The sequence below is a fragment of the Plectropomus leopardus genome, chromosome 4 (genome assembly GCF_026936395.1).
Source record: "Plectropomus leopardus strain MGB_pleo_1.0 chromosome 4, ASM2693639v1, whole genome shotgun sequence".
NCBI lineage: Eukaryota > Metazoa > Chordata > Actinopteri > Perciformes > Serranidae > Plectropomus > Plectropomus leopardus.
Window position 1 is genome coordinate 25,991,780 of NC_142179.1, and position 27,621 is coordinate 26,019,400.

Consider the following 27,621-nt stretch of genomic DNA (forward strand, 5'->3'; position numbering starts at 1 on the left):
CTCCATGGTTGCTTTGGTTCTGTGTTAAGAATCACTGTCCTGTTGCATTGTCAAAATTGTGGGACTGTGCAAAAAAAAGGGCTCTAACAGGTGAAAGTCAGCAATCTAACCCTGACAGTCATGGTTTTATTTTGATTTCACTGTGCAAAAGAACAAGATAAAAGCTTAAAAACAGTGGCGCTGTCCAAATAATTATGACTTGCACATGTGACATTCCCTCATTGTGTTGCATATAAAACATCTTATATGTTCATAGGGGTTTATAAGTTTCAAGTTTCATGGCCGTGTTTGACAAGTATTGCTCCTCCCTACATTTTACTTTAGGATCCCTCTATATGAACAAGTCTGAAAAGGGAGACGGCAGACAAGACAACAAATATGCGACCGAGACTCAGACCCTTTTCTCTGAATCACTGAACATGGTTCAAATTGAAAACAGACTTCCAAAGCTCTCCACATGCTCAGCTCCACCCTCAGCAATCCATTTTCGCCTCACTCACCATCCCTTTTGTAATTGCATTCTCAAAACAAATGGAAAGTCTAGGTCGAATGGGAGGAAAACAAATAACACAAGTGAGAGTGAGAGGAAACGGCATGCATCTGAGCAAGCAGTCGAGTACACACAGATCTGCAGGGCAAGCAAAAAGCATCGAACAACTACAGAGTAGTTTGTCATCTGAGAATAAAAATGTTCTCACATCTACACAGTGTCTGCGTCTAACATGAATGTGTTGCTGGTTTCCATACTCAGACTTGGCACAGAGCAGCTATGATAAAGATCTAGTCATAGCACATGACCGTAACCAAAACATATCGAAGATCACAACCACATTTCTCAGACTAACTTACAATACAACCCTGAAATCAAAGTTGGTACATCCTGACAAAAGAAAACCAAATGACATAACTCAAAATGACAAGACTCACCTCAAAGAGAAACAAAGAGGGAACAAAGAAAGAGAGCTCAGCTTTTCTTTCCAGTAACTACAACTCTAATAATGCTGCTGCAGCAACTCGGAACAGAAAAAACAATATTAGATGCCGAACACACACCTCTATCTAAACCAGACAGACGGAAAAACAAGAGTCTGACTGAAAGGTGTGCCTCTGGGCTGAACCTCATTGGACATGCGACATGAAGGGGTGGGTGAATGGGTGTCACTGAGGCTGTGATTGGCTGGGGAGGAGCAGGGAGAGGCTTGGTGTGCAGGCCCGGGGCTCCAGACGGGGGGCCAATCAGGGGGAGAAGTAAAATAGGACTTTTTTGGGGAACATGGGGTGTTTGGGAATGACTGCCGTTGCTGACACGTCATATCACGAGCTGCGGTTACTCAGGGGGGAACTGGGGCCAAAGTCAACCATCCTGCACTGTGAAAACACAGGCACCCGGCTCTCCAGCAGAGAGAGTGGACACAGAGGACTGTGTGCAAGACTAAAAGAAGATTTTATATTTCTGCTGAGATAAAACACATAAGTGAGTGTAAGTGAACCCAAAATTGTTCAGAGGGCTGCACCTGCACGCTAAGAACTGAGTCAGGTTACAGCTTCATCACTTCATCATAGGAGGCAAAGCAGGAAAAAGCAAACTGCAGTGCAGGTGTTGCCGGACACAATATAATGTTTCCCAAAGGCTGAAAGTTCATTTGTAGTTGTTGACTCAGTGCAGCTGCAAACAGCTCCGAGCAGCTCTCAGCTGCAACACAGCAGTGAATTCACAAGCTCACTAACAATTGTACACTAAATGAATGCATTGGTTTGACAGACCTTTTGGTCCATTTGCACTTTCGACTGCCTTTCCACACAGACTTTTGAAAAGCAGAAACAAAAATTACAAATATACAAAGGAATGTTTCGAGCAGGGACCAGATGAATTCCAAATATGGGTAAAACTGCAATATCCCAACCACTGAAATAACCTCAAGAAACCCAACAGAATATCTCTGCAATAAGAAATACTTTTGTCAGGCTTATGGTGACCATTTTATATTGAATCTGTGTCAGAGCTGTTGATTCAGCAATACCGTAGGCTTAAGTAGGTCTACCATTGTGTCATTAGATGAGATTACACTTCCATAAAACAACTCGGTACAATAACTACTGCCTCAAACATTACCACACAGTAAATCAGCACCTTTCTGTCACAACTTAAACTTAAGTCTTGGCAACATAGAGAAAACCAACTATCACAATTTTTTTGGGCCAAATACCGCTTATCCAAAATCTAAGACGACATCTAATTTATATATAATTGATGTATTGCGCAGCTCTATTTCAACCAAAAGCAAGTTTTCTTTCTTTTATAAAATGTCTAAGCATTTAGGAACCAGGCTTGAATCTGTGTGTGTAATCCTACTGGCCTATAGATGGCGCTGAACTACTGCCCGACAGGACACCGTGGTGCCTCTATTAATACATGAAAGCCTCAGACTGCTTCACATCTCAGTCACTGAAGAGGAACTACTTTCATAAGCTAAAGTGGAGTAAAACTGTTAAGGCAGTTCAGCATGTTGGTTGTCTTGTGGACTGTAAACAGATCTGGTTGTTCATAATCAAAGATACAAATAAAGTACAGTGTGTCTTTTTTCCACTTTCCCAAAAGATGCAGTACAAGTATGACTGATTTGGAACAGTTACTCTTTGGCTGGTTAGATTTGACTGCAACATATTTATATTTAATGATGCAATGCAACAAAAGATGCAGCTAAAAGATTAGAGGTGTGTATCCATAGTAGACTGTTTAATACACGTAGCTTTGGCAGTGAACTATTGTGTTTTAACATGTTTTTTTGGTGTTTGCAATGTAAGCGATCTATACCTGCGCCGAGGGGACATGGGTACATCCCGATCAATGGGGCTATGGGGTGAGTAGCGTCCTGGCGGGGTTGGGGTTCTGCTGGACATATTTCTGTAGTCTGAAGGGGAGAACTCCTGTAAAGTAAGAGGAAGGCAACAACAAAAGCAAGAGTGAGTGAATGAGTAAGCATGAAAGTCTTCCTGCAGCAGATGAAACCAACCTTGCAGCTCAGAGTTGAGGAATCTTTTGAAACAGTGTGCAAGTGTTTAGACTGTGATGCAATGTTACTGTAAAAAATAGTCTATACAACATTGCTATGAAAAGAGCGATGTTGAGTGCAGAGACAGGATATTAGCAGCGGCATATCTGGATTACAGCTCCTTCATGCAGTGTATTGGCACTAAACAAATGAAGTGTCCTTATTTCAGAAAGGTCTAAATTTGAGGAGACCATTCTGTTTGACAAAGTGGAATCAAAAACACTCTGCAAGATATATTAAGTCAAGATCAAAACAGGAGACATTTATTGGTAGATTAAATTAACTCCAGATGGACAAACACCACAGATAGTTTCTTTTTTACTTAACAGCTTTGACTGAAACCTGGTGAAGTTCCTTCACTGCAAAATAAACAACACACTTGGTCATTGTTTGATTGTATTTGGTGCCCCGTGCTCTCAGCGTTTCTATTGCATGAGTCACGCCCCAACATTCCTCTACTGCGGGCTGATCAGTCTCAACAATCACAGCAACCCACATCAACATTTTCTGTCTTGATTACCATTTATATCAGAGCTGTACTTCAGCCCCTCAGCTGATAGATGATAGATTGTGTGGCAACAGATGTTTGGCACTGACTCCAATGTTGGTCTGATGGGAAAGACAGAGCTTGCATGTACTTCAATGGCTTCCAGATGCAGTGCAAATCTCACAATTATTCATGGCAGTTATAAACAGTGTCCCTCGTCACGAAATGAGAGACATTCCACGCGGCCGGAGCCTCATTCAAACCCAACACTAAGTACAGTACAAACAATAGTGCAATTCAGGAAGGAAAATTTGAGCTAAGTTATTGAGTGAATAATGTTTGACTTTTGACAAAAGAGGGCGCTACATACCTACTGTACACAAGATGATCATAAACTGTCGTCTCAGCAGATGTGCTAAGGACATTTTTTATTGTAGTTGTTCTTAGCAGGCAAGAGCACACAGTTACAACACTGCGGGCAAAGGCTGATTTATTTAATTATGCCATAATAGTGCAGGAGTATGCCACTCGTGAAAGTGACCTCAGGCACATGTTCACACTTAACACATTTAGCACACCTGGACTAAGTCTGCACAGCACATAACTCAACTGGGACACTTTTACTGTCAGGAATTCCTACAAACTAATTGTTTTTACCCACAACACTGTCTGTAAAACCGGGAAAAGCTGATCATAGAAAGCAAACTCATGCACTGCTGCAATATTCAAACTAACAAAATGACTTGGTAAAAAAAAAAAAAAAAAAGGGAAGTCTCCAAACACTTTCACAACTTCCAGTTTGCTGGGAAACAAAGCTATTACTTTATTTTAGGTCTGTGCACGGTCCAGGAAAACTTTGACTGCGAATCAAAACAGCCCACAGACAACTCAAGAGTACAGCTTTCACAATAAAAGCTCACTGAGTTTTTCTCCCTCAACCATCACCAGCTGGCATCAGTGTCAACTCAGGCTCCATCTAAGGGAGAAACGTCTCCACCCGGGTCTTTGAACCAGTACATTTCTGAGGCTCAAGTTGGAGCTGATGCAGGAGCTCGACGCTGACACAGTGGCACTGATGGAGTCAAAGATTTGTGCGTCCAATGCCAGCACCCGCTTCCAATTCAGAAACTCTTTGAACAATGTCTCTGTTCTCAATTGAGTCCAATTTTCCCTCTTCTTTTTCCTTAGTGAGTGGGCAGATTAGTGGTGCGTGCCAGGAAGCCTTTACCAGAAACGATCACTGGGACATCTCCCTGTGATTCCTCCCAGGATAAACCAAGCATAATAACTGCAGGCTCATAGGATCACATATTCCATATCATCAGAGCACAAGAATAGAGACATGCATGTCCTCTCCTGCTGTGAACCAATCTCCAGGGCATGTACCTGATAGTAAACATGCTTTAGGGATTCTTTCTGGAAGACCTGAAGCCACACAGTATGTGCATATGAATCCACACTAATGCAAAGCAAGCCTATGTTATATAAGTGTCTGGCCACTGAATGTAGATCTTCATGCTCTCCAACAGCTGAAGAGTTATGGATAAAATCGCATCTCTGATCTATGAGACTCAAGAGGAATGCAATGAAGTAAAGAAAAACAAAGTAAAGAGGGAGAGGAAAAAAAACAAGTGCTCCATTTTGACAGTGAGTATGCAGCTGTGATTGAGCTTCACCTTAGAAGGTTAAAAACAAAAGCAAAAAAAACCAAACAAAAAAAAACCACCACAGCAGCTCCCCGATCACCATCATCAACTCTGCAATGCTAGCCTTTTATAGCAGTAACTGTGGCATGGCTGGCAATGGCTTCAAACTGGGCTACCCAAAACATCTTTGTTCTGAAATCATCACTGCTCCATTGTAAGCCATCAAACCATTACGCACAGCTGATCTCAGAGCTGCATTACATATGGTAAACTGCTCCCTTGCAGTGCCAACAGCACCCCCATGCCTCACCCACAAAAAAACTAAGGGAGGGGTGCACACCGAGGAAAGCCTGTTATTTTGTCTTGGATGGGGGTATGTTTCAGAGATGGGAGAGAACATTGGGGAAAATCATCAGCCAACTCTTCCTGGTTCCTGTGGCTGGTGATGAGAGGAAACTCTGATTAAAGCTGCACTGAACTGTAATCAGGAGCTCACAGTCAACATACCAGAGATCATTAAGCTGTGTCACTGGTATGCTGGTCTTGAGCTGCATATAATAATAATAATAATAATTATACATTTTATTTATAAGCGCCTTTCTCAGCACTCAAGGACACTTTACAGAGATAAAACAATTACAATAAAACAATAGATAAAAGCTACACAGAGTATAAAATGGAACAATGACACAGAGTAAGCAATCTTGAACGGGTGAGTTCTGAGACTGGATTTTAAAAAAGGAAGAGAGTCGATGTTTTGAATGTCCGGTGGGGGTGAGTTCCAGAGTTGGGGAGCAGAGTGGCTGAAAGCTCCACTCCCCATAGTGCTGAGGCGGGCAGGGGGCACAGTGAGGTGGATGGAGGAGGAGGATCTAAGGGAGCAGGAGGAGATGGCGATGTGGAGGAGATCTGACAGGTAAGGAGGGGAGAGGTTGTGTATGGCCTTGAATGCATACAGGAGGATTTTGAATTCTATTCTGAATTTAACCGGGAGCCAGTGGAATTGCTGTAGGATGGGGGTGATGTGAAATAAGGGGGTTTTGGTGATGATGCGAGTGTCTGAATTCTAGACCAGATGAAACTTATGCAGGGATTTGTGAGGGAGACCGAAGAGGAGACTGTTACAGTCATCAATACGGGAGGTGACGAGGCTGTGAACAAGGATAGAAGTGGAATGCAGAGTGAGAGAGAGGCGGAGACGAAAATATGCGGCCTGGGGGTGTGTGTGTGTGCGCGTGTATGTCCCTTTTTTAATCATTCCTGGTCTGGGACGTTTTTGCAGGTCCATGAACACAGCACCGGTATATATGCTCCAACAGTGCTCCCAAAAGTTAAAAACAGAAAAAAAAAAATCTACATTTTTTGATTGTTGGGGGCTGCCAGAAAATATAGGAATGTGTGGGGAAATCCTGTAGTGATGTGTATTTAATATTAAAGAGAAATACTTTAAATTTGAAGGTAGTTTTTCAGGGGCTTTAAAGCTGAAATCTAACTCGCTGTAGGATATGTCTCTCTGCAACAGAAAGACATCTGCAGCGAAGATGGCAGAATAGTTTTGAAAGGTTGTGTTGAAGCCTGCTGTTTATTTGAATCATCCATCTGTCCGTTTTTGTATAACCACTTTATCCCTGGCATTGGAGCTGGAGTCTATCCCAGCATGCACTGGGAGAGAGACAGGGCAAAATGTGACATTAATGGGATTTTGCCTGAATTTAACGTGCAAAAATCCAAAAGTGTGCTTTTGCTACGCTGAGTGTACTTTACTGGTATTCTCAACCAGGACAGGTGTGATGTGACAAGCCATTCTCAAAAGACATTTCTCAAAGCGGAATGTAAAGGGTGTCTCCAACCACAATAATTAAGCCAAATTGTTTGTTTTGCATTGCTCTACCAAACACTTTTAACAGTGATTTATTTATTGAAACCATTAGGGATACCCACTTGAAAATCTGTTTTTATGATCTGTTTTTTTTAAGTGTCTTTTGTTGCTCTAAAACAGATTTTTGGATGACTGAGCTTTAACGTCATTATCTGATTTAAATAAACGAATGACCAAGTGCGACGGGCTTATGGTCGGGAAAAGGCTTGGTATGGGAGGGAAAAATTGCGGCTAAACTGTCAAAAACGCAAGAGAATCACTCCATAACAAGAGCAAGCCTCTGTCTGATTGGCCACTTCAAGACACAAACAAACAGGAAATGGTGAACTGAAGTGAGAGCAGCTGTTTCAGATCAAGGCTCATGGGAGATGTTGGGGACAGTGCCAGTGGAGGAGCCTTCAGTCTGGCTCCAAGCAAGCCACTCTGCATCATCATCATTACCACCCTGCAGCTTCAATTACAGGGCACGGGCCAAGCAGCGCACAGGACCGATGCCTAAGGGAGCTTTTATTTTGGGAAGCTTGATGCTGCTGTACGAAAGTGCTATAACTGCTCGTTCACTGTCTCCACCACAGACATGACTGCTGTACTACAATGAGGCGGGGGACACCAGACATCCTGGGCTGGGTAATAATCAGCGCTGTGTACAGTGTTTCCTATCCAGCGGTGTGCATTGGTGGAGGTCCTGAGCAAAGACCTGAGGCTGACGGTAACCTACTCGTTATCCACTGTCACTGATGGACCCTGCCTTGTAATTATGTCTGCGCTGTGGATGCATCATTGTGTCCACATTCTGTAGCAAATAAAACACGTTTTATATCAAAATTCATGTCATTAACATTCTTTAGCTTTTATTGCCTCATATCCCACTGCAGCTGCTTTATGGAAGGTCTCAGACTAAATAATGACACGACGAAACCAGTGGGCTAATGGGTGCAGACTGGGAGCTCCAAAAGAGGCCCCTTTTTTCTATTTTACATGTATTTTCAAGTCAAAATTTAAAATACAAGAGGTATCTTTTTTCTAACCTTAGGCCATGCTCAGTTTCTTTTTCCAAAATAGGGATGTAAAACTCTTCCTATACAGTACCCCGTCCATACTGCAGTGCACTGAGTAAGCTTTCGAGTCACGCTCAATCTTCTAAATCCTCTATAATGCCTTCTACATATAAATTCTTGGCTTCGGCTTACATTGTACAGCATTCAATAAGATGGAATAAAATGACAGATCTTTGTGATGCTAATACCCCCCCCCCCCATTCATTCGCCTCGGCCACACACCATCAGACTGCTCCAGATACAAACCATATGTACAAGATTAGAGGCCAAATGAGGAGCAGAGAGATGAAGACAACAGGATGACTGTGTATACTGTAATTCACTCTGTGCACTTTGGTCACTGTCAGCTAAAACAGAGCTGCATTTAGTTTATCTTCCCGCTGCTGAGACTACAATTTCCAGTTTTTAAATCTAAACTGGTAACAAAATGGCACATTGATGAGTTTACAAGTGGATGCTCGAGGAAATATCTGACCAAAGCATCAGGTCACAGGTTCTCTATACTATAATGTCCATGACTCCGGCAGCTAAGCACATGATAGATGTTGACGAACCTAATCCTGTGTGAACTGTAATGGCACAGTGAATCATTTGAGACCCCTGAGACGAGCCAAAGCCGTCTCATGTGACCATAGTGTAGGTGGTCTGAGGGAGGCACTCACCCACACTGCCACCAAAAAAATCAAAGACACAATGAGGAATGAATAAGAGTCTGGACGTTTATTTATCCACGAAGGGTGCTGCAAGCAACACATTTTTCATCCCTATTAAATTCCCCACAAGGCTCCAACTGGAGCAGCGTATCAAGCTCATTAGACATCTGGATTTCATTATGGGCAGAATGAAATCGCTGGACGACATGATACTTTTAATTTGTGGTCACCACGATGCCTCTTCTCATATGCATCAGAAAAAGAACTGTAACAATCAAAAGAGGATTAGTTCAAACCAATGTGTGATGATCAAAATTGTCATAACGAGCTGGGAGGTCCAGATATGAAGCCACTTCAAATAGAGGTGATGGCGCTCTTAACTGTTAGTGTGCCTGACAGCATCACAACAGCAGTAATAAAGACAAATAAAGTGACAGAAAACATCTGCCACACTGGTTTCAACGGTACACTAACTCTACTGTGTAACATAGTGCTATGACTTATAAAGCAATACAATATGATAGAGTGCAGCCTAACACTCATATTTCTACAGGAATTTCCGTGAAGGGCTAAAACATAAATCCAAGATGTCAGCAAGACGTGCATTTATGGTGTCACAGTGAGGCAGAATTATTCTTTAGTGTTCTGTGCCATTTTACCAGCTTAACACTTATGATTTATGACCAACGAATGCAGACTTGGTAACCATTACCCTAAAATGTAGGTGTGGTCCTGTATAAAACTCTGGGAATATATGCTGACGTGTGTTTTTTCTGGCATGAATACACTGAGGGGCAGTTATACACATCGTTCCCTTGACAACAACTTTTGGAATGTTGACATACCGCTCAACCACCTTCGTAAACAGCACCAACTAGTAAAAGAGCCCATCTCTCCCGGCCAACATTTCCCCATAAAACTCACAGGCCCGAGTGTCCCCATGAGTGCGCCCCGGGGCCTGGAAAGCACCGGGAATCAAAAGTGCCCCAGTTTGCTTTTCCACTCCAGGGGAAAGAAAAACAGGCGTGCTGATCAATCAGTTGGGATGAGGAGAGGCATGCTGCCTGCGCAGTGGCCACAATGGACCCCAAGCTTAACGGCTACGAGTCCACGTGAAAAGGCCTCACACTGTCCAGTCACAGAGCTCACTGTGCAGAGAAGAAGAAGAAAACATCCCTCCACCACAACCACGGCCAGCACCGCTCCCCCGACACTGGCTTGGCTTAGCGCAGTGCCGATGTGCCAAACCAAACAACAGCCCCACTCATGTCAGACCTGAAATAGTACATCATTCCAAGCCATCATCGTCAAGAAGGAGGTATGCATGTCTGTATTTAGTGCTGGAGGAGAAGCCTCTCACAGGTGAGGTGCCTCTTCCTCTCTCTTCAGGATTGGAGACTTGTAAAGACTTTGTTATAACTTCGATCTTCAACCGAGACTGCGTGCAACATAAAATTCTACATTTTGATTCTAGTTAAAAACATAAACTTAGTTCTATTCCTGCATGCCAAGTCTCCATTTCTGCTCCAACACGATGACCGCAGCTTTGCACTCCAGTCCACCACAACCTCCAGAATAGAGCAGGACAAAGCCAGACGCTGGCGTGCCGGTTGGCCTGCTGGACAGAGAAATGTATGGTACTGAAGATGTATGTATGGATATTTACCCTGCCCTGTCTGGATAAAGAGCTTACTGACACATGTCACAAAGCCAAGGACACTCTACCCGATTTAGCTTGAAAAGAGGAAAAGTTTGGTCTGTACGGGTGTCACCCGGCAGGAGCTGGCCGTCCTACACTAGGAGGGATATTTATAAAGCAACCACCCTATCCCAGCACAGGATCAGGCAACCCGTGAAGGCAACCCTCAGGAACCTCAAAGTGCAGCAATGGCAAAGCCAGACATGGAGCCTGGTCCTAATGACCCAACGACGGGTCATGTCTCATGAAAAGCAGCTTGGTTTTGGCCCTGCTCAACGCAACAGAGATCCCGTTGTGGTCATTTCTTGATGATATAAACAGATGCTCTGAATCATGACGGTGGCCGGCCAGTTCAGATACAATCTCATGCCCGGCTCCCAGGAATCTAGGTTGCCTTTGCTCTTTTTGTCATGGTAGTGAGCTAGTAGATATTAAAGTCAGCCAGTCACATCACAGCATGACAAAACACAACTGAAGGGTACAGAGCTATACCTCATAACCTGCATCAACGCTGCATTAAAATCATAAATGGAAATACTTTAACTCACTTTTTCCTACAGAGATTTATCACACACCTATAGCAATGCATTTTAAATATCCACAGTTTTCTTTACATTTGCCTCTCCTCTTAAGGTGGTCAGGGTCAGGGTAAGTTGGCTGGGACTGTTGCTTTAGGACATTTAAGCAGGATGAGTGCTTCCTGCAACAAGGACTTGAACTCACACCTTGTGATTAAAGGTCACTTTTCTTATTCAACACAATGCCCTTTTGATTGAGATGTACTGTAAACATTTCCTGAAAAACACTCACGTGGCCAAATTCTTATGGTATGGGAGATATTAAGGATCATAAAGACATTCTTGTCCAAAGGGGAAATTCTCTTACACTCAAGTCTGAAGGTAACAACATATACAGATGTTGGATGCATCAACCACAATGATGATTTTAAACGAATCCATAGACCCTTCAGATGCACATAGATGATTCTAAAATGGGTTAAAGAGGTCAATATTTGTTACTGAGGATGAACTGCACTGAAGACACATGCTTTTGTTTGTAGAGCCCGAAAGATCTATTGGCCTATCACAGATATATCGGTACATGAGTACATATTGTCCAATATACACCACCATGAAAAGTTTCTTTATAGCTTAACACAGAAAACATGCTTAGGATAATTTATTATCATTAAAGCCAGTGCACTGTTGTCATTTTTGACAGTAAAGTTTACTGTTAAACTGCAAAATTTCCTGCTTGTATTATACAGTATATCTTAGAGTTTGCTAACGATACTTGAGAAAAAAAGTTTTATATATATATATATATGCACACTATAAATGTATGATATCGGTCGATATAAATCAATATTGGAATTTTTTACTTCCTAATATTGGTAGTGGCCTAAAAATCCAGTATTAATAATAATAATAATACATTTTATTAACAAAGCACTTTTAAAAGGAACTCAAAGACGATGTACAGAAGTAAAAAGCAATATAAACAAAATAACATAAGCACACGCAGAATAAACAGTAAGCAAATCGATAGCGAACACCTGAACAATCACATTGAAAGCTTGTTTAAAAAGGTGAGTTTTTAGGAGGGATTTAAATATAGATATGTCGGTGCAGTCCTGAGTATGTGTGGGGAGTGAGTTCCAGACTGAGGGGGCAGACATGGTCAGACTTTACTTTTTTTTATATAAAAGTGCTTGCTGTGCAATCTAATCTTTGCATTCTTCGTGGTACTGCAGGCAATTTGGTCATGATGAGTCACAGAGGACATTGCTGTGTTGGAGCAGCCTCTGGGCTGAGCAGAGTGGTGAGATGGCTTAAGTACAGTTTGGGAATGTCAGCAGGCTCCCTGGTGTCCACTCCTCTCCACCCTGACCCCCGTCTCTTCCAACTCCCATCACACAACGACAGGCCTTGTGACGCGAAGGAAAAAGCTGCACTAGCCGTCCACAGCCTCTGCCATCACAGCTACTATTGTACACAGACTTTTTCTCAGGATATCCAACACCCTGGAAAATGGGGGATCCTGTTGCGCATCCCACTCTCCTCACTCAGGGAGCCAAAACAAGGGTGGAAAAGCCTTTTAGGAGCTTTTCAGAGAGGCTGATCACCTGATATAGCAGCACTCTGCACCTCTCAGGCAGGACAGAGGCCCTTGTCATGGAGGCTCCACATCTTAGCGCTCACTGGGCTGCTGTGTTCCTGCCAGCCCGAGCAGCATAATGCACAGTGTGCCCATGGCGGGCCTCTTCCCAGCCATTTCCCCACCGAGCGCTCTGAAAGAACTCCACTCACTAATCACTGCACTGCGGCAGGAGGCTCGTCACCACTTTAAACCCAGGGTAGACATCCCTTGGAGGAAGAGGTCAGCCAAAACCCAAAACTCTCATCCACTGAGCTGGATGATGGTAAACACTAAGGCTGTCAGGCAAAGATGGCAGAGCAAGCAATACAAATCAGCTTTAAGACCAGAAAATGTAAAAAAAATAATAATAATAATAATAATAATATTAATATTAATTAATATTAATAATATAATATTAATTCAAAGATACTAAATGAACAGTTAAAAAAAGCCAATACGGCCAAGTTGATGTTGGAGTAGAGGGAGATAGAAGGAATGTAATGTCTCCCAGGGGAAACAAGACGATACGAATTCCAACATTAGAAAATTGAGGGAAAAGGTTAGATTTAAAAATGGCAAGGAGAATAAGTGAACGGAAGACTCCATAAAAACCACAAACATGCAAGGCCGTACCCAACAGTCAGCTATGACAGGAGCTAATTCATTTCTTCAGGCTCGCCGATGGAGCCTTCTGCCACAACACAGGTCCTAATGTGTTTTTTGGTAGGCCAATACGGAAGTTTGCTCCACCGTGGTTTGCTGGCCACAGCCTCAGTATTTACTCCACAGTGGGATTTTTTTAATGTGGCTTTGGATTGACGCTGAAAACATCAGCATCTGTATTCAACTGCAGGCTTATAATGCCTTCAAAGAGAAACAATATGTTGATAAACCCAAAATGCAATATCAGTAAGCTGAACTGAGCATGAGTTCTTGCACTATTCAGACCACAAGAACATTTAGCCAAAAGACCAGATGCTAAAAAAGTGATTGCAGTTTACAAACTTTTAACTTTTTTCACATCTATATTAATGTACCCCTCCACTCAAAAATGTGTTTTTCTTCTGTTTATGTCTCTTAAAATGTATGACCTTGACTGTACTGACTTGTATCTGTGCGAAGTTTTTCATCTGAGAGTTTTCACATTCCTCTACTGATGGAGGCAATGTCTCTGCACTTCTCTAAAATCTAAGATTCAAACATATGCTTGGCAAAATAGATTAGGTAACTAATACAATAAAAAATGCAGGTGTCTAATATGGGAAACCCATTTCGATGGGGAACTGACTTTGACACAACACCGACAAAAAAACGTAAACCGTAATCCAGCTCAGACTGCACATGTCACTACAGAGAGCCGAGTTAGCATAATGAAAGCTTGGACAGTAAATATATCAGTGTGCTGTTGGTAGATGTAAACCAAACACTGGAGCTTACTTTCATTATCTATCAAAAACCCAGATGTATATTTTTGTATGTCTAGCCCACTGCCAGTTAGCCTTCAAGCTAACAAACAACAACAACAAATAAAAGATGCTAACTACACTTACTATTCTGATATGTCTGCTAATCACCGATTTGCATGCAAAACAATCTCCTAATCCGAGTCTTCACAGCACAGAAAAGCGATTTCACTTCCAAGTGCAAGAATTTGATACTAGATGACTTAATCGTCTCCAGTCTCCATCCTAAAGTCTGCCCGAGGCGTCAGCCGTCCAAATGAACCTCACATATCACACTCATGTCAGCTGAATCTGCCTAAACTGTGAGCCAGTCAGAGAGCTGATTCATGTCTGCGCACACAGACATCCTGCACACCCTCCCTGCCCTAAAACAACTTGGAAGGAGACAACATGCCATGTGGCTTTGCAGTCCCATCAAATTAGTTATTAGCAGGGACGCTGTCTTGCATTCCTGAAGACTATATTTTACTGGGAGCAGATTTCATGGTGGTCATGAATGACAGAAGCATTTTATTTTGATAAAGACTGGTTAATAGTGTTTACAAAATGACAGCATCCTAAAAGCACCATTTAGACTCCAGTTACATCACGCCTAGACTGGTTCATCTTTCTCACAGCATGAAGGAGATCAAAACTACTCTGACGTAAGCTACCAGTCTCAGAGGGTGGACACCACTGTGAGTGACAGAGCATCTGAAACCCATTTAACATGTAAACAACACAAAGAATCCAAAACTCGCAGAGAAATTTTAAAATGGACCTTCTCAGCCAGCGGACGCTCAAAAGGGAATGCTCGAATGTTTTCAAGTTCAAGCCTCTGCATATTTATCTAACTTTATGTAATGTCCAGTGTTATAAAAATGGCTGGAATTCCTTGGGCCACTACAAAAGGTCTCGTATGTTTTTTCCTGCTGTGTCATCTCACATGTTCTACCAGTAGGACCCACGCTTGAGACTAAGCATGTAGGCATAGCTGAAATAGCTGATGATGAACTTTCCCACAACATTTTCTCTCTTTAAATCACTGAAGTCTTTCCAGACGCCCGAATCCCCCTTATGGTTTTGTTGCTGGAATGGTAAATAAGCAGAGCATAGTTTAGCTGCAGACTCATGATAACCCTGAGTCTGTATTTTACCACGTCTCTATATTTTACCGCTTACTGAGACTAATGAGTCTCCATTAAGACAACTAAAGGTTAAAGCCATTGTTTTGACGGAAAGTATTTACTTTTTTCTTTGCAGCAGGCTCTGAATGAAACAGCTCCAGACTGTTGTTCGGGTTAATGTCAGATATTTTCAAAGACTGACCTTTTTGGTTTATACACTCCCTGCTATAAAAATGTCAAACCCCCTCTGCATCCTGCCTTTAATGTGAAGTCCACATACAGTACACTGGAGCCTGCAACCCTTTTTGTAGGGCATCTTCTCTGCCATCAGAGAGTAACAATTCAAAAGGAAAGGCTGTGAATTCAAACATGTTATTCTTACAGCCTGGGACAGAGCAGTCAAAATAAATACACAGAGATCTACAGACGAGAGGACAATAACCTTCAGCTGCACCGACTGCAGCCTGAAACTACAGCTGCAGATGAGTGACAGATTGGCATTGTGTGGACATTTATCTAAATATTTTCATGTATTTGTCCAGTATTATTGTACTTTTTGATCCAAACCTATATATGTGGCATGATACTTTCCACAGGAAATCATCCTATAATCATCTAAAGTAGGAAGAAGCAAACTTATTTTTACAGCAGCGATGGTACAAAGACAGGAACACTATAAACTCTTCCCTCTTGTTTCTGGTTGGTAGAGACCATAATTTCACGCTCACTAAGAACCAATTGTCCTCATCTAATTAAAGACATTTTACAGCTGGAATTCAGCTGCTTTTGCTTAGCAGGGTGGACACTTATTGACTAAACAAATGGTGGACATCTCTTGACAGCATGAATCAGAAAGTTGAAAACTTGCTTCAAAAGCAGCACTTCTGAAAGGAATGAATAGAGGACTTGACAGGTTTAAACAAACATCAAAAACCAACCTGTGACTGTGGTCTGGACAGCCTGTGACTCCTGTCCTCTGGAGACCATGGACGCAGCTGGACACTATAACAGCAAGGCAAGAGAGAGTCAACCGTATATATATATATGTGTGTGTGTGTGTGTGTGTGTGTGTGTGTGTGTGTGTGTGTGTGTGTGTGTAATTTAATTATATATGTATTTTGGAGTAGGCTATATTCTATATCTACATACATATATATATATATATATATATATATATATATATATATATATATATATATATATATATATATATATATATATATATATATATATATATATATATATATATATATATAAACACATATAACCCTCTGACATTTTTATGTGGTACAGTGGTCATCTCTTCAAATGATTAAATATAAATCAAGATTCTATTGCTGCGTTGCCAATTTCTTGCCTCAAATTTACTTCTGAAACAAGTTTTAGCATATTATTTAACTGTAATAAGAGATCTGGCTTGCTGCGATTTTGTCGAATGTACAACGTTGCAATATGTCACCCACCAGCGGGAGTGTTTATTGGTCCAGTGCATTCTGGTAGTTGATGGTTTCCTACCTTTTGAGCAAAAGCCAATGCCACAGTGCTGTAAAAAAGTATTTGCATATTTCTACTGCAGAGACAGTCCTTTTCTATGTGAGGACTCTCTTTATGTTTATGTCGGTGAAACACCTCTTTAATATCTATGAGGAAGTTGGTCCAGCCTGTTGCAACATGGCAGTTGTGTCACAGATTCTAATTTCACAGGTAAACAGTACACTAAAATATGTTTCTGAAAACATTTGAGGCAAAAAGAATAGGCTATTCAATTCAGAATCTTGATTCATATTTGATCAGTGCGGCCAAGTTTGACAGTTTTACTGCAGTTCACGAGCCATAACTGACATGACTGACAGCTGCATTAGAGACTTCTCGGCTCTGATTGGTTATTTTCACTAACATGAGGCAAGGCCAGTAGAAATGTTTTCCAACTGTAGCTTTAATGACAAGATGGAAATCAAGTCCATTCAGGACAGGAAGCTTCATCAGTCCAGACAAGAGACAAGAGATAAACATTCAGTTTTAACTGTGACTAACTAAAAGTTGTCCGGGAGAGTCAACAAACAACCGTACAGCGAGAGGGAGCGCGGTGAACGTTCCACATTCTGGCTTTTGTTAAAGTGAATGCAAACGGTGGAATGTGATATCCTGTGCATATCCTTTGTTACTACAGTACAATCCCATGGCTCCACTTTCTGTCTGTTATTCCCATGTCTATTGACTCTGGGCCTGTTGTGGAGTCAAGAGAGCACTTGTTGCAGCCTTTTGTCCAGATACAAGCCTATTTAAGCAGTGAATGGATGGGTTTCTGAAAAAGGCTCAACTGCCCATCTGAAAAGTTGAGCTTTAAAATGTCCTAAAACTTAGCCCCTGTTTAAACTGAAAGAGTTCCCTTTTAATCTAATCTTTCAGGCTGATTGTTCAAACTGTAATTTTGAGTAACCAGATCACATAGTTATTTTCTTCAACAACATTGGTAAGCACAGTAACAATGCAGGAGTGGAAAATCTTTCTGAGGGTACAGTATCTGTCCAACAACTCCAAACGCTACAATCAAGACAGTATTTAAGTTCCACTGATGCTTTTTTAAAGTTGTATGTTTATAATTTAAAAGACAAACTTTGTGAATCAGAGAAGATTTTTCATCACAGGAAGTCTGTGACATCTGCCTCAAAAATCCTCCTTGTCAGGGTGCCCAGTAGCTCACATGGTAGGGCAGGCGTCCCAAATAAAAAGGCAAAGTCCTTGCCGCAGTGGCCACAGGTTAGACTACAGCCTGCAGCCCTTCACTGCATGCCATCCCCTCTCTCTCCCATTTTTACACTTAATCTGTCCTCTCAATAAAGGCTAACAGTCCAAAAAAAGAATCTTGAAAATAAAATAAAAAATCCTTGTCAGCAAATATTTTGTGACTCATTTCTATCAGATATGCAATAACACCCATATTTTATCAGCATGGTCGACCATTGCAATGCAAATTTTTAATTACAGAAAGTTTTCACTTGAACAATCTGTTTATGTATGAGCTCAGTGCTTTATAAAGGTATTTTATAAAGGTACTCTCATGTTCTTAATTTTTGAATGTCATGGGGGGGGGGGTTACATCAGTTTCTTTTAAAAAAAAAATGTTTTTATCTAAATCTAGAAAGTACCGTGTGCTTAAATTTGAAAATAGCTAATAATTATATCATTATTATTATCATTATTTACCCCTTGTTGCCGGTCAGTGTCAGCCTGTCCCTCTTCCCGTCAGGGCTGGCAGGAGGATCTGGTGAATAAGGTCCAGGGGAGAGCGATGCAGGGCTGGAGATGGTGTACTCGCTGTAATTCTGATTTTCATCTCGACTGACTATTACTGCCTCCTACAAAACATCACACCACACGAATATCATTGCATTAGTATCTGTTGAACTTCACTTGATCCTTAAAAATTGCATTTTTGCCATGCAAGTAGTGGAAGCCTCAAGTGGGAAGCATAAAGGACAACTGTGAGAACGTCAGCATACAACAAGAACACCAAAGTGAAATGTAACCCTAAACATGTCTACGGATTTTGTACTCAGAATCACCATGTTTTGTAGGTGGTGCTTTGGGACCTACTGTGAACTCAATAAAACACAGGAAAAGTACTAAATCACACAGTGTCTTGTATTGCGTCCATCTTGAGGACCTTTAAATAAGCAGATATGTAATAAACAGATGTGTGATGCATGCGCTAGTAGAAATGAAGCAGCATATCCTGTGTAGTCAAAACAAAACACTATCCAAATAAAACACTTGTGAGCAATTTTGTGGATCAAACAGAGATGGAGTACACTCTTTTGGACAACATTTTGCCATTTGATGTACAGTAATGAAGACAAACTGGAAACGGATTAAAGCACTGACCTGGAAGCGTCCGGTGAGCTGTTCGGGGGTGCTAATGCCATTAGTCTGTCCAGGACTGGGAGGTTCAGGTCTAAGAGACAGAAAACACAGAGATCAACTGACTGTCAACACTGATAATATCCAACAGCCCAAATGTTCATTCTCCATCTATGCAGGATGTGGGATGGTCTGATCTCATCACTGCTTAATTTAAAAAGACAGAGAAAAATCAAGTAAGGCATTACAGAAGTTCATGTTTAATAAATATGCAACATATTCAAAAATGGTCTGAATTACATTCTGGACACACCGATGTACTCGAAAGTATGTAAAATAATGTTCAAGAACTTGCAAGAAAAATACAGAGTGCAGAAAAAAACAATCCGTTTTCTAAGGGTAATAAATCTAAGTGAACTTCATTCAAAGCACAAACAAAAACATCATTTTTAACATCCCGTTTGCTTAATGTCCTGGCAGGTATTCATCAGAATCAGAATAATCTTGGAGATTACTGCAGAAGACGAGTATTGCAGACTCTCTTCTGCTATAGGAAATATTCTCCCAATGAATCTCGTCTTTCCAACTAGTCACTTTTGTTTTACTTTCTTAAATAGGAAACACATTCTGTAAGCAATTCCATCACTGAATTTGAAGGGGAAAATATGGGTATATGCGCCAATGCAAACACACAGTGCCCCCCTGGCTGCAGGGCCAGAGGGTGACTGGCTTTTGGTTGAGCCTGGGGTAATGAGGCACGCAGGAAGGCCTGGGATGCCTGTGGTAAATCACCCAGAAACACACCTCTCGTGGCCTGGGCTCCATATACTGTGTACAAGAGAGAGATGAAAAGACAAAAACTGACACAGCATACTCTAAGTCATTTCTTCCCACTAGAGAGATATCTATGTGCCAGGCCTGAAAAACTCATTGCTTTGTATGAGGAGCTGAAAAATGCTAACTTTGTGCTTTAAACTTTCATTTCTACCACATACTGTACATCAGAGCACCAGAGGAAGTTGTGGTCTTTAGACCATGACATGTATTTCAGTTCAGTGATCAGATCAGTTTCTCATCAAAAACTGATGACCTCTGGTTACAGGTCTCAATTACTGGAAAGGAATTTGCTTCTGGTGAAAATGCTAACTGTGGCTTTTCACCACAGATGCCAAACTGACATAAATCAGCGCATGAAACCCTCTGCTGACACTAGCTATATGCAGCTGTCATCACGGGGACCTGGAGTTAAACTGACTGAGGCAGAGTCTTCATATATGTGCATTCTGAGAATACCTCTCCAATCTGAAAACTGTAAATATTAAAAAACATTATATTGACCACAGTCAGTGAGAATTTAAATCCACTAGAGGCCAAACCTACATACTTTGCATCAAGCTGTGATGAGTATTTAGGACAAGGCAGGCCAATGCTTTATAGGCAATGGTGTAGTTGGAAGTTTTTTTTAATAATAGTGCTGGAATGAGGTTCAGTTGTGTTGCCAGTCATACTTTTATCAATATTTTCAGACAAAATCCATTTTTTCTACAAAGTCCTGGATGTCATTTTTTTAAATGGGTTTGTTTTTAAATAGAACAGAAAATTAAATATAAAATGTTAGGTTTATTTATGTTAAAGGGCTTTTTGTCGAGCTGTGTTCTTATCAGAGGTTTTATGGATAGAGGGTGTTGTATGTTACAGAAATTAGCCCTTTGGGTCAAATCTGTGAATACAGACCATATGAATAAAACTGACCTTACAGATTCTCCTGCTGAGTTTGCCAAATACAAGGCAAGGCAAGGTACAAGGCAAGTACACAGTACACATTAACAGTAAGAGAGAGTGTGAGAAAGTTCAGCTTCTACTGGTGTACTGACCCTGCAAAAAATGATAACTGAAACAGTTTCAGTATTATTATTTCAATACTATTTCATAGTAAGCATTCTGAATTTTTCTGGATTCACACGCACACGTAAAGCACAAGCACAAGCACATGCACACACAGGCTATGCAATGTTTTAAATTGATTGAAGCTATGTGTAGCTATTGTCCAAGCAAAGTTTACCCATGGGAACAATAACGTAAATCTCATCTTTCACACAGACACACGCACACACACAGCAGTACATGCATGCATCTTAGTATCAAAGGAAAACTCTTCAGTACTGCAACAGTCTGGCTGTGAAGTAAAGCCATACCCTTGATATGTTCTGATGGCCAACTCCATTAGAGAGAGAGCAACGGGATCACAGAGTTACAAATACTTTGGTCAACATGACATCATCCGCTAGGCATCAATGAACAATGAAGTCCAAACAAGCAGTTGCAAACAAAGCCTGACTAACACATTTTCGGGGTCAATGACAAGACAGCGATGGTGGGAGTGCTTTGTTATGTAAAAATAACCCCAGTTAGCAAAGTCTGGGATGAATACGTTATTGGATGCACAAACAATAAACCACTGCCCCTGCAGCAGCAGACACGCCTAAAGACAACTCTTCTATTCGGAGGATGAGCTGATGCCAGCATCTTCAAGTGGGCACGGCAGCTGTGTGATGACGACCAGCACTCACTAGTTTGAATAAACTGCCAACCAGATGTTGAGCTGCACGCTCTCAGTTAAGCAACGTACAAATCAAACATTACAGAATGTGCTACTTGTCTGAATTTAACTGAATGTTAATAAAATGGGTAACATGCTTGATGAGTAGTATTAAAACAGAAGCCTGTGAGGTTCATAAGAGTCCTGGTGCTGAGAAGCGCTGACCAATAACAGAGTGAAATCAAAGACATGGCAAAGCAACACAGTGGCATTGTCCTGGCCAGGCAAGAAGTAATTGTGTTGTTTCTGGCTTGGTGGGAGACATGAGGTCAGCAGGGAAAAATTCACTCACATGGACGTGGGACATCCAAGGAGGAAGTATGTGAAAGCACACGTGCGTGAGAGTGTGTATCTCGGTGTGCATATTTGTGCGCAGTAAGAGAAAATGACTGAGAAAAGAGAGTGACTGGGAACAACAGTGACAAGAAATGAGAATTTAGGGAGGACCTTTAATCAAAATGCCAGCCAAGACCTGCCTCAAAGGAAAACCTTTTTTTTTTAGCCAACTCCCCGCCATCTAAACAAGGTCTTGGCAAACCTCAAAACGAGGTTTATTAAGAGGGACCAGAGAAGGGAACACTGTGGCCCTCGTACATGCTGGCATTTCCCCTGATTACAATCACTTGTTTTTTGTTTGTATAGTACAGTGCACACATGATAAAGGGAAAAACAGTGTAAAGAAAGATGGAGGCTGGGGCGATTGTGGTCTTGGCACAAACAAAGAAATTAGGGGTATTTATATGGGGGACAAATCTCCAAAAGATTGCATGCCAGTGTATCATTTTTTATGTTTATAAATATGTAATATAAACATATGCACAACATAAGACTCTAAGCTATCATAGCAGGAATATTGGGCCTCATTCAACAACAGTTTTTAAGAGGAAATTCCTTCTTAAACCCCACTTTTGCAGTTTTTATGAGGATTCTGCAGTTCACCAATGTTTTCACATTTGGGATTTGTTCCTAGGCAAATACAGAATCTACGCACACTAAAAAGGACTCTCTCTGTGCAGAATATTGAGTTTTATTCAATTCTACAGTTGTATAATATTTTATGATTGATATTACAATAATATTTTTAAAATTTATAATATTTGATGCATTTTTTTCATTATTAAAAAAGTATTATGGCCTTTTAAATAAACGCAGCACTAACACTTCACATCATTTATGTTAGTGTGAACCATGCCGTCTAATAATTAGTGATTGATCACTCAACAAAATATCTCGGGCAGTTTGGACAAGCGGGACAAAAAGTGACAAAGCAGCGTTCAGACTGACTTATTATTATTCCACAGAAACATTGTGTGAACACACACACACACACACACACACACACACACACACACTCACACACTTCTTGGAGTGGCATTCATCTGATGTATCTTTTGTGTTATTTTATATCCACTCCTGACGCTACCAAATAAGACCTGAGCAAGTTTTACATTTTTGTTTTTCCCAGAGTCCAGTGCACCACCCTCTTCAGACTTCCTCTTCTTGAGTCTCTGTTTGTGCACATGGCACGTTATTCTCATGTCCTTGTATGGGGATTTGCGGGGCGTTTACCTATGCTCATTAGGATGAACTGGCATATGCTACCAACTTAGGAGGACTTGGGATTCATCATTATAAGAACATGGGTGCGAACAATTCTGGGATTTAAGAACATGTCATGAATCCCACATAGATTTTCTTAGGACATTTCTTGAGAACAAAATGAGGAAAAAAACTAAGGAAGATACTGATGAATGAGGCCAAATGTTCTTAAAGCAGGTCTGCATGTCTGCGTACCTTTCAACCACAAGCTGCAGCTGAGTCGAGCTCTTGATCTTGTTCTGGGCCTCCACGTTCAGCATGTCAGCAGCGTTTTCTCCGTTGATCTGCAAGATAATGTCACCAGGTTGCAGGTCTGCCTGTGCTGCCTTGCTGCCCGCATTGACCTGTTGGACAGAAAAACAAGCTTCAGTTAGGTCTTACTGGCCTCAGGTTCTGCTCTGAATATATCACTTTGTAGATGCTATTCATCTTAGAAGCAACAACAGCTCTGTATCTTAAGGCTGTGTGGACCATTCATCAGTGGCTGACATTAGGCAATAACTGAGTAAATGAGAAAAGGTGTTGACGAGCTGCTTCACACATTTGCAACGCTCTTAATCCGACTGTCTCTCTCTCCAAAACTCATAACACTCATAGTAAATACCAACAGACGCCACAGCATTTCACACACACATGGAACGAGGCAGTGCCGGTCAACAGCGGACAGATTCACGACACCCTCGGGGAGCAGTCATTAGGGTGACACTACTTGATGGTTTGACTGGGCCTGACCTTTGCAACCAGCCTCACTGCATGTCAAAGACAATACTATACCACCACATCTGAGGGAATTCCACAGTAATAGGCCAAAACACGATGTCCCAGCCACCACTTTCAGCTCGGTTCCTGTGTCCCAGGCATACCCACCCAAACACACAAGCTTACTAAAACAAAGAGCAAAATGAGGAGGCTGTTGCTGCAGCTGCCTAAACTTTAGAGAAGTATGACATTAGCCACAAACAGCGCTCGCCCCACAATTACAAACAGTGAGGTAATAAAACAAAGAATGCAAAACAAAACAAATAAAAAGCCAATCAGAGGAGATGAATGTCTCATTTTACATCAACAAAGAGAAAAAAATGGATGATAACAGAGCGCCGGTCAACAGTTTGTCAGTTTCGCCAAGCAAGAGGGCAGAGGTACCATGTCTGTGGGCCCACTCGAGAGGTAATTAAGCGTTGCTGTGGTGACCCACAATAGTGCGTGCCTTTTCTGATCAGGACACGCCTGGTTTAACATAAACTAAGAACGGTCGGGGGTTCTTTTCCAGGCTCGGTGCCCGAGTGAAACGGGGGCAAGCTATCTTTCAGGCCAACAGGAATAAAAGAGGGCATCCATGTCGTCTCTGTGCCAAGCGCAAACCACCTCAGATGGTCCAACCCAGTGAGGGGAGGGATGGCGGTGATGATGGTGATGGTGGGGGGGGGGGGCAAGCCGTTTCTCAAACTGGGCTTTGCAAACTAATTTCAGTGATCAAGTTTCTCTCTCAGCAGGAATTCCCGTCACTTCAGAGACCTCGTTTGATATTTGAGACAAGCAAACATGCTGGTGTTGTTTACCGGATAGCAGTATAAAAAACAGACATAAAGCGGAGTTATTCAACGACCTGTTTTTCAAGCATAAGTTTTCAAAAGGGGGCAAGCATTAAACGCCTTTGAAGTCAAGGTCTGTGTGAGGCACGGGTACCCTGCCATGGTTTTGCCATAATTTATCTTTTATGGTCTGAGGAGCTACTGGAGAAGTCTTACTGGAAAAAAACAGGCTGAGGTGGTGATGAGCAGAATGTGCAGTGGACAGAACTGGGTGTCTCTGGCATGCAGAAGGTTTCCTGGTGGTGTTTACTGTGTGCTGTCTGCTTACAGTGGTAACGTTTCCGCTGTCCCATCTTCTCTTTTTTTCTAACTGTGACTGGAAAAATATGGTCGGTAAAAATAACATGCACATGCTAAAGTACAAATTCACTGATACACGTGGTAATGCACGTGAGTTAGCACAGAAAGCCACACTCGCAGACTGCACTCGGCGATCAGGAACCCCTCACCTCCCACCTCAGCTTCCACTGTTACTGTAATCAGTGGTTTCCTTCTAATGTAGTCGACTTCCATTCTATTCTAACGGGTACAGTAGTCAAGGAAATAGGTACGAAGCAGCCCGCGGACACAAACAAAGACAAGAAAAGAGACGTAGTGAGCGGGGGAAGTTGACTTTGCATGACAAGCCATTACAGGCTGTGTTTTGTCAAAAACAGAGGATATGGTTTGATAAGGTGTGACGAGGTTCAGCAACAGGGCGGCTGTTGACGAGTACCTTTGATACAGTTATGGCTTTCTGGAAGTCCCTTCCTCCAAATATTCTGAAGCCCCATGGTGAAGGGCCAATGAGGTTCACCGTCAGCGCCATTTAGTGATCAGGTCTGCACACACTCTTGTCAAAACCCTGCAAAGAAAGAGATATCAGCATGAGACTGAGTGGAAGTAACATGTGGGACATCAACATGTGCATAGCTGAATGTTTTCACATGTTTCTGCTGGCCAGGCTCAATATTAGATCAACAGGTGAAGACAGTGAACATTTGCATAAGCTGCCTTTCATCTCCAGCAACACTTCACTTCCACTGGCCTAAGTCCCCTTGACATGGATTGTGTAACCACATCAAAAAGGAATTGGAAGAATCTGAAACCAAAGACACATGACTAACATTGCTAAAGTGCCTGAAAAGCCAAAGAGTTTCATTAAATCCAAATGCTCCGTCGGGACAGGGGAAATAAACGCAAACAAAAGGTCTTGCAGCCACAAAAGGAGCTCAATGTTTCATTGCATGTCACTGTGACCGTTGTGTTAAATGTATATGCGTACAGTATACAGTGGTGTAGTATGATACACGTCATAGTATGGTAGCCCTTTGAGTCTTGTTTATAAGAATGGTCTGTATATGTATGAACTTGTCTAACAATTCAGTTGTTTTGTAAATCTGTAGTTCCTCTGGGAATATTTTATATTTGCAAGTTTAGAGTCTGCACGAACATTTATAGATTTTGTTTTCCACGAAATCTGTTGTCAATCTGTGAACCTAAAACTGTAAATCTAGTGTTTAAAATGAAATCACTGGAGACGCCAATGTATAGTGAAACCATGTGAGGAATTTTCATTGTTTCATTCTCTTGTGGGCAGTTTTTTTTAAAGGCATTAATGCAATGTTAAGAAAGAGCAATTCATACTGTACAAAAATCCAGGGGTCTTTTTGCTCTGGGACAAATCACTATCTGAATAGTATTCGGGGGCTGACAGTCAGCAGTGACTATCATGTTGTATGTTGAGGCTCAAGATTCTGTTAAGATTTTGTTAACTATTTTAATCCGTCACAAATAATCACTAAATCTACACAGCTACATGACAAGATAGCAAAGTAATACATTTTCAAGATTTAGATCGTTAATTACTGGTGAGGATTGAGCTTCTAAAATATTACTCAATGCAAAATCATAATAGTAGACGTACATAGAAAACAGGATCCATATGAGTAAATGACATGTGCTAAAAGCGAGGATATCTCTGTCGACTGTCGAAGATTTTTGGCTATCCAGCTTCACATTGCTCGATTCTCACTGCTCAATGAAAAAATACCTGCATGTGTGTAGGCATTCCTACCAACAGGTCACTCCTTATCAGCATGAACACTGTTGACAAGAACAGCATGACAAGGATGATAAGGTCCCTATCAGCAAGGTGCTATTGCAGTGATACTCAACATCCTCTGGCCATTCGGTACCAACCATTTTCTAACTCACAATGAAAATAAGCGATTCATGCTGTGAATTGTACTTTGAATGTAAATAAGGTGCCAGGTTGTATAAAAAGCATCGAAATAAAGCCTGTTTCTCAAGAAGGTGCCAAGGGAGGGTTCCCAGGGCCGCCAACAGAGGTCAGGGCTAACTATTTGTTGTTTGTTTGTTTACTAACTAGTCCCTGGACTTCATTCATTTAGCTTAAGTTGTCCCCGGGCAAACTAAGTTGAGTATCCCTGCACTGAAGGGTAATCAGATGAGTTACAAACATAACACTGATGTTGTCTTAAGCTGTATTATCCCCCACTGTCGTGGAACATCCAAACCCAGATAAAAAACTAAAATCACTGTTTTTGCATTTACATTATCTTCTAAAATATCAGTAGGATGAAACTAGATCAGAGCATGCTTTAAAGCTTTGAAATAGTTGTGTTGATGATGTTTTTCATCTTGAGGATAACCTGTGATTTAGCTGCCAGTTTACCCAGACTCTGCTCACAGCTGCAGATGCAGCATGTCTGTTGTATGACTGCCTGTGGAGCCACAAGAGCTCTGTGGCATACAGTGATGATGGGATAAACACAGGTTCATAAA

At 41.6% G+C, this 27,621-nt stretch overlaps 1 protein-coding gene across 2 annotated transcripts in view; it reads right to left on the reverse strand.

Annotated features, from left to right (window-relative positions):
* The window catches only part of pdlim2 (PDZ and LIM domain 2 (mystique)), a 41,585-nt gene that overhangs the window by 5,480 nt on the left and 8,484 nt on the right, over positions 1 to 27,621 (reverse strand). For both annotated transcript variants that reach the window (XM_088076951.1, XM_042488910.2), the window contains exons 2-7: positions 25,550 to 25,678; positions 23,438 to 23,586; positions 19,069 to 19,138; positions 18,391 to 18,542; positions 16,122 to 16,185; positions 2,816 to 2,928 (exon numbers count right to left, since the gene is read on the reverse strand). In XM_088076951.1, coding sequence (XP_087933077.1) covers positions 2,816 to 2,928; positions 16,122 to 16,185; positions 18,391 to 18,542; positions 19,069 to 19,138; positions 23,438 to 23,586; positions 25,550 to 25,642 — 641 coding nt within the window. In that variant the 5' untranslated portion in view covers positions 25,643 to 25,678. The remainder of the gene's footprint in view (positions 1 to 2,815; positions 2,929 to 16,121; positions 16,186 to 18,390; positions 18,543 to 19,068; positions 19,139 to 23,437; positions 23,587 to 25,549; positions 25,679 to 27,621) is intronic.